This window comes from Echiichthys vipera (genome assembly GCF_963691815.1).
Source record: "Echiichthys vipera genome assembly, chromosome: 4".
Lineage (NCBI taxonomy): Eukaryota > Metazoa > Chordata > Actinopteri > Perciformes > Trachinidae > Echiichthys > Echiichthys vipera.
In genome coordinates, this window is record NC_139829.1 from 34,043,612 (window position 1) to 34,055,050 (window position 11,439).

Below are 11,439 nucleotides of genomic sequence, written 5' to 3' on the forward strand. Positions count from 1 at the left end.
GAACCACCTCAACTGGCTCCTTTCAACGCAAAGGAGCAGCGGCTCCACTCCGAGTTCCTCACGGATGCTGAACTTCTCCCCCTCTCTCTAAGGGAGACTCCAGCCCCCCTCCTGAGGAAACACATTTCACACGCTTGGACCCGCGACCTCGTTCTTTCGATCATGTTTTTATTTAATTTATTTAACCTTTTTGACTGATTTGATTGCATGGCTTTTCTTTTAACATATGTTTTATGTCTTTTCATTTATTGCTGTATTTTAGATGTATTTGTGCCTCGTTTGGCTGTTATGTCTTTTATTTATGATGTCGTATTTATTCTTCTGTGCAGCACTTGGATCAACATTTGCTGTTTTAAAGTGCTTAACAAATAAAGCTGGGCTGGGTTTATGTACACAGGAAATCTCATTGCGACACAGTGAATCAGCCCAAAAACAGCTCAACACGTATCTTTATTAAATTGCTTTTAATTAATTTCACGTTGTAAAATCACGCTTATAATATTCATTAGCCTATTCCATGCTTGTTTTATGGATTTTGTATCTTAAAATTGTTCATTTGAATCATTATTAACTTGGTTAATTACTGGTATCATCCTCATTGGTTGGATCTCTTGAGAATTATTTAATTGTTATGTGTTTTTTAACACCTATATAATAGATTATTGTTCTCTGTGAAGCACTTTGAGCTTCATTTGTTGTTGTGAAAGGTGCAAAATAAAGTGTATCACTAGTATTAGTAGTATTACATTATTATAAAATGGAAAAACTCAACTAAAGTACTGTATAAGTTGTTATTTCCCACCTCCATGAATAACCTTTCGTGCACTACAGCAGGCTATGGTCCATTTAGGGGGAATCTGCACCATCCACCGGTCCCAACCACACAAATCCGGGGAAGTCCAGAGTGACTGTCACGTGACCACCTCTTGTAATTGTAAACTTTCCGGGAATACCGTGAACGCATCACGACAAGAGCGCACAAAGTCCTGCGGGCAGAAGGAGACGCGCCGCGCCTCCGCAGAAGTGAAAGTGACAGAGGGAGAGAAAAGAGAGAGAAAAGGGTGAGAGGAGGGAGAGAAAAGAGAGAGAAAGGGGTGAGAGGAGGGAGAGAAAGGGTGCACGGGGACAGAGGAGACAACCGCAAACCTCTGCACCGCCTTGTTTCAGCGCACAAGGTGGAACATTAAACCCACAGAGCTGGTATGCTGCGTTTCCTGTTTCTGAAGTTGACTGGAGTCGCGCTATAAATGCATTGGATCCGGTGACAGCCCCGACACAAACAGCCAGAGACACACACACACACACGGCAGACATGGTAAGTGCACACACGGGCTCTGGGGTATAATGACTAACAGCTCTGGGGAGAAGAGAGGGGGGACTTTGTTTTGCAAGAATGCCTTTAAAAAATATACTTTGACCCTTTGTAATGTGCAGAGCAGCAGTGGGTACAATGGAGCTGCTGTCAGCTGCTGCCTAATGCCTTATTTACCAATATTTATCCAGAAAAAAGAGCAAAACTAACATTTAAAAAGTGCTTTTAGTCCATTTATTCGCACCTGAGTTGTGAGAAAACACACTGGGGTGAATCTTAAATGAGTAAATGTACTTAAATAGACAAATAAATAAAAGCATATATTAAAAAAACACAAAAAGAAGCTTGATTTGTTTGTATTTTTGCACTAATCTTTATTTAACCAGGATATTCCCATTTAAAATCATTTTCCAAAGGAGTTCTGGCAAAGACAGCAGCATAGAAACAAACTATATTATATGAAATGTATTTATTTTGGGGGATAAACACATTTAGGAGGTGGTCCCACACAAAACAGACAAAGCAGTGAAAGGTACAACAATGATAGAAGAGACAAAAACAACTAAAAAGATCATTACACAGACATAATAATGACTAATCACTGAGTAAACATAGACAGGGACATGGTACAATGAGTTACTGGAGATATATACAATCAGATAATATAAATGTAACCATATAACCATATAGATATATTTAAAAACAAAGAAAACACACAACTAAACGTGATAAAATAGCATTAAATACACAGTAAATACACAGATCAGTGCTCAGAAATGTGCAAATTGTATTCAAAACGAAATGATCCTGTAGTTTATTCCAAGGTAACTCAAACGAGTGAGTATAAATAAAGCTTGCCTTGGTCGTGAAGTGAGAGGTAAGTGTAAATCAATTAAATATAAATATATAAAGTTAATGTAAATATAGAAGCTGGTGTCTTATGGGTCCCATTTCTTACCTTTAGCACGGGTCACATCTCCGCAACCTTCAAACACGCTCTACTGAAACATGAATTATTTTATTATTATCACATTTTTATTGTTATTATTATTATTGTTATTATTAGCTATCCAAGCCAGCAGTTGTTTTCACTGTTCAAAGAGGACGGAGTACAATACTCCGCTATAATGAAGGGGCTATAACCTGGCGTGGGTGTGGTTTCCCTGCATAATGCCAGGTACATTAATCCAGGCAGGAGGGAGAGAGGGAGAGAGGGAGGGAGGGAGAGAGGGAGGGAGAGAGGGGAGGAAGGAAGGAAGCAAGGAGGGGAACTGGAATGGGCAGCAGTTCCTGTGTTAAGACGTCGCCGGCTGAATTTTAAACACCCACACTTTTGTCTCACTATTTGGCAGGCCAAAAAATGAGATAACCCGGCTTTCAGGGCATCCATTTATCCGTCTCCAGCAGTCACTGACACGACGCTTCACTATTCTTAGCCTGCGAACGGCGCCTTTGAACAGGAAATAAGAGTGAATTATGAAGCAAATGGAGATGAAGGGTGCGTACTTGTTTTGCTCTATCTGTGGGTTTCCTGCTCTGTCGACTTCTGAGACGCTGGCTTCCTCTCGTGGCTCAGGAGGCAAAGGTGAAGGAGAAACGTGTCAGGGTACAAACCGCTCTGAGGTCAAACTGCTCTCTAAATCTCCCGCCTCGGGGTTCTTATCACTCTCGTTTCCCTGTTGTTGTTGTTTTGCCCTTGAGCGCTGCATTTTCCCCTCAGAGCAGATAAAGACGTATTCTCTGTGATGTGGGAAAACCTGCTTTACTTCATTTATTACTTCCTTTTCTTATAACTTGTTCCTCTTTTATTTAAGTCTCAGTGCTGGGGAAGGCATCATTCCCCTGCTTAAAGTCACTGCAGGACTGTTGCTGTGTTTAGAAAACACCGGGCCGGTCTGATCTCTATCAGGCAGACGTGTGTGAGTTGGCAGTCTATCCGGACAACAAGCTGTAAAGTTTCACTAAAGATGTGTTGACGTTAAACACAAAGGAACTGCAGAGTTAGGTATTCGATTGTAGAAAGGAGCTAAAACATTCATTTCACAACAGATGCACTCACTAACGCGAAAAAAAAAGCATGTGAGTGCTTTAACCTTCAGCTCCTTCATCGACCTCTGCCGGTCTCTGTGGGAAAGTACAAAAGAAGAACTCACAGATGCAAAAAGAAAAAGACAAGAGGCCGAGTTATCCCGACTTTTAGTCCCTCATTTGGGATCAAGCTAGTTGTGAGTGCACATGAGCGTAGTCTTGGATCTAAAGATGTCACAGCAGGATGTCTTCTCCTGTTGCTGTGTTTAGAAAACACCGGGCCGGTCTGATCTCTATCAGGCAGACGTGTGTGAGTTGGCAGTCTATCCGGACAACAAGCTGTAAAGTTTCACTAAAGATGTGTTGACGTTAAACACAAAGGAAGTGCAGAGTTAGGTATTCGATTGTAGAAAGGAGCTCAAACAACAGATGCACTCACTAACGCGAAAAAAAAAGCATGTGAGTGCTTTAACCTTCAGCTCCTTCTACGACCTCTGCCGGTCTCTGTGGGAAAGCACAAAAGAAGAACTCACAGATGCAAAAAGAAAAAGACAAGAGGCCGAGTTATCCCGACTTTTAGTCCCTCATTTGGGATCAAGCTAGTTGTGAGTGCACATGAGCGTAGTCTTGGATCTAAAGATGTCACAGCAGGATGTCTTCTCCTGTTGCTGTGTTTAGAAAACACCGGGCCGGTCTGATCTCTATCAGGCAGACGTGTGTGAGTTGGCAGTCTATCCGGACAACAAGCTGTAAAGTTTCACTGAAAATGTGTTGACGTTAAACACAAAGGAACTGCAGAGTTAGGTTCAAGATTCAAGATTCAAGATTCAAGAAGCTTTATTTATCCCGAGGGAAATTATTGTGCAACAGTTTCGATACAAAGGCGGAAAAGGATCAGAGTAACAATAAGCATAAACATAAATCAATCAAAATAAAGCTAACGTAAAATAAATCAAGCAATGAACCAACAGACGTCGTGGTTAAGCGTAGGTTTATACAATATACAACAATACGCAGCGTGCAGTTTAGCAGCAGATTGAAATGAAATAAGTACAAACTAGATAAGTGAGAAGGAGCGATAAGTTATAAGTGTTAAAAATGTTAAAAATGTAGCAGCATGTCCTACAGAACTAAGTGACAGTGTGGCACAGTGGAGTGTAGCAGCATGTCCTACAGAACTAAGTGACAGTATGGCACAGTGGAGTGCAGCAGCATGTCCTACAGAGCTAAGTGACAGTGTGGCACAGTGGAGTGCAGCAGCATGTCCTACAGAACTAAGTGACAGTGTGGCACAGTGGAGTGTAGCAGCATGTCCTACAGAGCTAAGTGACAGTGTGGCACAGTGGAGTGCAGCAGCATGTCCTACAGAACTAAGTGACAGTATGGCACAGTGGAGTGTAGCAGCATGTCCTACAGAACTAAGTGACAGTGTGGCACAGTGGAGTGCAGCAGCATGTCCTACAGAACTAAGTGACAGTATGGCACAGTGGAGTGTAGCAGCATGTCCTACAGAACTAAGTGACAGTGTGGCACAGTGGAGTGCAGCAGCATGTCCTACAGAACTAAGTGACAGTATGGCACAGTGGAGTGTCGCAGCATTTCGTACTTAAGTAAGTTACAGTAAACCACAGTGAAATGTAGCAGCATGCAGGTATTCATTTCACAACAGATGCACTCACTACCACGACAAAAAAAAACCATGTGAGTGCTTTAACCTTCAGCTCCTTCATCGACCTCTGCCGGACTCTGTGGGAGAAAAGAAAAAGACAAGAGGCCGAGTTATCCCGACTTTTAGTCCCTCATTTGGGATCAAGCTCCAAAAACACTGGATCCTGCATTTTCCCATACTGCGATCAACAGTGTCTTTTCATTCAACTCTCCGCTGCGTAACGGCCCACGTCTTTTAAATTCCACAACCTCCGTTTGTAAAGGGGGTTTTCTCAGACTTGATGAAAACTCCCTCCAGAGCCACAGAAGACGATAAACAGGTATATGACTGAGCAGCACTCAGTGACGAGTACACCGACCTCTTTGCATACGATTAGTGGCATTGTGCAAAAAAGAGTTTCTAAAGCTCAGGAGGACTTTTATGTATTTATAAGTAGGGATCGACCGAAATGGACCTTTTAGGGCTGATGCCGATGACTGGCGATTGTCTTGAGCCGATAATACTTTCACTCCCTCAATTGACATCATATAAATTACACAGTGATGATGACAAATGTTACGCATTCACGTCAGTCCCATATGTGTTACCCTCTTAAATCCATACACACACACACACACACACACACATGTTCCTATTACACTTCTGCCCTTACTACAAGCCGGACTCAGAAGTTCACGATTTCCAATTACAATGAAACGCAGCATAAGCTTCAGTGACTAGCTCCACCTGACTGACTACTAGAGCGCTGCAGTGGCATTTTGTGCTCTTGAATGTGACCACTAGGGCTTCAGCTATCGAAACCTTTTTGTAATTGAGTATTCTACCGATTATTTCATCTATTAATTGAGGAATCGGATAAAAAATATATATATATATCTATAATTTTGCATAAAAATGTATTATGTCTGGGGTAGGCCTATTTATGTGTGTGTGTGTGTGTGTGAGAGAGAGAGTGTGTGTGTGTGTGTGAGTGTGTGAGTGTGAGAGAGAGAGAGAGAGAGAGAGAGAGAAGATGTGTGTGTTTGAGTGTGTGTGTGTCTGTCCGTGTGCGCGTGAGGGAGAGAGAGAAAGAGATGAGATGTGTGTGTGTGTGTGTGTTTGAGTGTGCATGTGTGTGTGAGGGGGAGAGAGAGAGGGAGAGACGAGATGTGTGTGTGTGTTGAAGGCAATACTCTCACAGTCCACCATGAATAAGTTCCTATCTAAACAATTCAAAGTGTTGCATAAGTTCTACCTGACGCACACGTTTACTCAAACAGGTTTAAAGACAAACAGATCATTTATGAAAAGAATTACAGATGGATAGAATCAGGAAGAGCGACTCTCTCACAGCTAACGTTGCACTTTCTCTTCCTGTTTCTCCTTACCTACCACCACCGCCCTCCTTAAACCGGAGCAGCGGCGCTCTGGGAAGTGGCGTTAACAACGGGCCGCTTTCGGTTCAGACGCTGAATCGTCGATACCGTGCTGCTTCGGTATAACCGTTCTAGTTTGCAGTGGACACATTGCACCGTTTTGGCTTCTTTTCTCTGCCCTTTCTGGACGTGGTGGTGTGCAGCTGAGAAAACAGTCGGTGTGGGACAATGATCCCTGCGGTGAACAGGCCGCGTAACGCGCAAGATAGGAATTAAACGGATCAATCGAGGCACAGATTTTGCCTCGAGGATTTTTTGTATTTGAGTACACTGTGGTGTAGTGGTTAGTACTGTCGCCTCACAGCGAGAAGGTTCCAGGTTTGAATCCCAGCTGGGGCCCTTCTGTGTGGAGTGTGCATGTTGTCCCCGTGTCTGCGTGGGTTTTCTCCGGGTTCTCCGGTTTCCTCCCACAGTCCAAAGACGTGCAGGTGTTCGGTTCATTGATGACTCTAAATCACCCGTAGGTGTGAATGGTTGTCTGTCTCTGTTCGTCTCTATGTGTCCTGTGATAGACTGGCGTCCTGTCCAGGGTGGACCCCGCCTCACGCCCGATGTCAGCTGGGATCGGCTCCAGCCCCCCGCGACCCGACCCCAGGATAAGCGGTTGAAGATGAATGAATGAGTAACTCGTGTTATCGTTTCAGCCCTAGTGACCACAGACGCTCGGATGTGTTTCTGGGGCTAAGCAGCGATTACAAGTGCTTTCATTAGTGGGTCAGATGACCAATCACCATTGTCTATGACAGATCGTAACTGAAAAGACAATTAACTAGATGAAGATTTCACAGATTATAACTTTAACTGAACATTTTAGAGATGATTACTTTAAGTTATGAGTCATTTATGCCAAGAAGCAAATAGCTGACCCTGGGTGTTTACAACCACCTCTCTCTCGCTACTGGAAAGTTCAAACAATGCAAGATATGCACATGGTTTCCTGCAAAAGGTCCCAACTGACTGAATGAATCCACATTATGTTTGCTCCTTAACCATGCTGTGGTGTTTGCGTTGATTGGACAGGAGAATGGGAAGTGCCGCCTGCAGCAGGCCCAGGACGATGCGGAGGAGGTGAAGGTCATCATGCTGGACAACCTCAACAAGGTTGATGAGAGGTCTGGCAAACTGGGCGAACTGGAGGACAGGGCCGATGACCTGCTGGCGAAGGTGAGCGGGGAGTGGATCAGAGAAGCTGTGGAGAACAATCATTGTTTAGCATCACACCACACACTACTTTAACTAAGTGTTCTCTGTGGAAGTCTCTACGGTGAATGACACTCCCTTTCCACAGGCGTCCAGGGATTAAAACTAGGAAATGTCATATTGATGTCTATAAATACACCTTAGGTGGAGCTGGAGAGGAAAACAAATGTACAATTTACATCCTGATTGTGTTTTATGGTGCTATTCTTAGAAAGGTATTTCCTATTGTTTCCTAAGATGAATGAAGCGAGCTGGTTTCCCTGGGTACGACAGAGTGTGAGCAGGACGTGCCACGAGGCCAATGTCCGTCCGGGGGTCGACAAGCGGGTCACATCTTTCCCACATTGCCCCGTTCGCCAGTGTTACATCGCACTGTTGAGCATTTATAAGAGAACTAAGAAAGCAAACAGGCAGACGTGGGTCATGAGCAGGCGAACAAGGGAGGCAGCTCTCATAAATGTTCTATATGAAAAGATATTTGATGCCATGGTAACACTGAAAGTTACACCGGTCAGTATCTTTTTATTTTAACTAAAGATCAAAAGACTATGTGTGATGCTGTTGCATCACTCTCTACGGCACATTTTAGTGTCTTTCAGCTCATTGTTTTGGTTTTATGGATACTACTATGACTTACATTGATCAGATAGCCAGAAACACAAATCCAAATAAATGCTGGATGTATACAAAAATATATAAACAAAGTATATAATTCATTTAGTCGTGATATGCCAGTGTTGTGTGCAAAAAAATGGCCAAATGAAGTCAGCTTTAAACCTGCATTTACAGTATTTTTTACACCTTATTATCACCTTTAAGTTGAATAAAGCAGTCCCTGTGGGAAGTGCATAACGGGACGACTGCTTGGACCCTGGTATTGCTGCTACCAGCCTTGATTGGAATACCGGTTCTTGTTCTCATACATACACACATAAATAGATTCCTAACTTTTATGGATATATGATAATACTACAGCACCCCCTATTGGACAGATTGGACAGAACTCTAAAGCAAGAAATGTTGCCTTGAGTTAGATCTGCAGAGGCGGATTAATGCACAGGCTGTCCCAGGCTGCAACCTAAGCCCCAGGTGTGCAGGGCCAGACTATTTTAATCTTGTTTTTTTAATATACTACACTGGGAAATAAAACTTGCCTTATATTGGGGCCCTTAGAAACATTTAAAAAAATGAAGTTGCTGAATGGATAGATATCGGACACATTTACCCAATCAGCTGCCATCTTGTGTCTGGGTGTGCGGGTTTTGTAAAGCACGTTTGCGTACATGTGTAAACGTTCTTTACAAAAGCCCAACTCTCCCAAACGGGCTGTGACCGGCAAGCGTACCGCGCCTAGGTGCCCTTAGGGCTGTATATGGGGCGCCTGCTCTGACCACTGAGTCACCAGCCGCCCCAACATGTAGTCATTTGATCCATAGTTGGTGTCATAACGCAGACCAATGCAGATTTAAGTTAACCACAGTGTCGTATGTTGTCCTATAAAGCTTCTATAAGCACTTAACTTTCCTAGATTGCCTGTTCTTAATCCATGTCATCACAAAGTTCTCCCCGTATTTTACAACTTAAATCTCCATTTGCTTCTTTAGTTTGTGTGTGATTTAGTTTGGCCAATGTGGGAACAGTGTGACCTGCATGTTGCCCCGCAGACAGACCAACTAGCACTTTAGGAAAGAGAAATATACATCCAGAAAACATGGATTGTATTGGTTTTCTTTGGGCGTTTATAGAAGTTAGTATACTGACTTTAGGTTCATCAATCTATCCCATCTTTGCATTTGTTCCACATCCTATCAGACATTTAAAAAGTTTAGTTACACAGCAACGTGACGTAACATCTTCTATGTGTGTGTTTCTTCCCCAGAGCAAAGCCTTTGAAAAGACCGCCAACCAGGTGAAGCAGAAGAAACGATGGGAGAGCAATAGGATGAAATTTGTGTTCATTGGCATCGGAGTGGTGGCGGCCTCCGTCGTAATCGGACTCATTATCTTTGCCATCGTTGGATAGCGCGTGAGGACGGTGGTCTCCTTTGCTGATAAAAGGAAAAATGAAATATCTGGACCGAAGTGGACGAAGATTACAGAGTGCAAACTGTGGGACTGTAGCGTCTCTCTGGAACGGCTCAGTCTGTGATATTTCTGTTCAAACGTATTTATGGGAGTGTCGGTCCCACTCTTCATCAGTGTAAGTCTTCAGTTCATATGGTACCATCGATTGCTCGGCTGCTTCGCTGCTTTTTTTACAAGTTTCACTTTTTAAAGGTCACGTCTGTCAGGCCCACATTTGAAGGACACGCACGTCTTCGATCTTAGAATTAGAAGATCTAAAAATAAGAAGTGCCTCCATCTCAAGCAAAACTATGAATTACTAATATAATATTTTAAATCGAACGTTATTAGGCGGCTACTTTTGTACCATTTGTTTATGCATTCGTGGTCATGTTCAAGAGCACCACTCAGAGAAACAGAAAACGGTCATCTGCGGTCACTGAACTGAGGACAGAATCCATTTCAACCGTGCGAGAAGAACGAAACACAACCGATGTTAGACGTGGTGAATGTATCCAGCTTTAAATTGCTTACAATCAGAAACAATGAACTGATGTATTGTCACATTAAATTCCATCTGTCAAAATTGAAATGTTGTCTGTATCATTTAAACGTATTCAAAGGTGCAAAATACTCACTTTATTGTGTGGAGCTGTTGTATTTGTCGGACTGAAATTGAGATTTCTTGAAGTTTGAAGGTTATTTCTGTAACTGGACTCTCGTGATTCATGATTTTAACTCCAGTTTCGTGCTATTTTTGTCAAATGGCCAGTGGAAAATCAATAATAACACAAACTTTGGTTTAATACAAAGCAATAGCATCTGTGTTTCAGTTAAACTGGGGCGACTGTGGCTCAGTGGTAGAGTGGGTCATCCTCCATTCGAGAGATTGGCGGATTGGTTCCCACCTCCCCCGGTCCGCATGTCGAAGTGTCCTTGGGCAAGACACAGAACCCCGCATTGCTCCTCGTGCTGCGCATGGGTGTGTCAATGTGGTGTGAATGGTTACATTAGATGGTCTGTAGATGTCCACTGCCATCAGTGTGAACGTCTGTGTGAACGGGTGAATGTGACAAACACTGTGAAAGCGCCTTGAGTAGTCAGAAAGGTGCTATATAAGTACAAGACCATTTACCATTACCATAAACTATAGCTCCCGTGGAATCCCCGTGGAACCGGCATTTAGAGCCTAAATATTGTTAATGGTAATTTAGAAACATGGAGAACACGAGAGCCTGGGAGTGTCAATAGCAAATTAAATCTGTTTGAATCTGGTGTTTATAGTTTGGGTTTTGCGCTCTGATTGTTTATTTGAGTGTATTTTAAATGTTTATTTTTATATTTCATCAAGTAAATATAAAAACTTAAAAAAATAAAATAAATATATATTATTTAACAAACTTTATTTAACAATTACACAAAAAATATAACTTATATTTGAGTATAATATTTTGCTTTCTTCCGTGTCATTTTATTTAGTAATGCAGTAACTGCAACAGTTTAAATCTGGTATTTATAGTTTGTGTTTTGCGCTTTTATTGTTTATTTATTTTATTTTAGTGTATTTTAAATGTTTATGTTTTACTTTTCATGTTAATATAAAAACTGTTTAAAAAATATTATTATTATATTATATTATAAATTAAATATATAAGTATTTAACAAACTTTATTTAACAATTAAACAAAAATATCAAATAAAACAAATCAGACATTTTACGCAACATAAAAATAATGACGTAGCATCCGTGA

At 42.1% G+C, this 11,439-nt stretch overlaps 1 protein-coding gene across 1 annotated transcript; it reads left to right on the forward strand.

The window, feature by feature from the left end:
- The first annotated feature begins 1,033 nt into the window (after positions 1 to 1,033).
- On the forward strand, positions 1,034 to 10,264 carry vamp5 (vesicle-associated membrane protein 5). Its single transcript, XM_083912538.1, has 3 exons — positions 1,034 to 1,315; positions 7,445 to 7,588; positions 9,504 to 10,264. Exons 1-3 carry the CDS (start codon positions 1,313 to 1,315, stop codon positions 9,645 to 9,647), a joined length of 291 nt encoding a protein of 96 aa, XP_083768664.1. The 5' UTR covers positions 1,034 to 1,312; the 3' UTR covers positions 9,648 to 10,264.
- Positions 10,265 to 11,439: the final 1,175 nt, after the last annotated feature.

Excerpts from the sequence above, each read along its gene's own strand:
- vamp5 (XM_083912538.1), top strand. Across the intron at positions 7,589-9,503 it reads CCGATGACCTGCTGGCGAAG|AGCAAAGCCTTTGAAAAGAC; the intron begins GTGAGCGGGGAG and ends TTTCTTCCCCAG.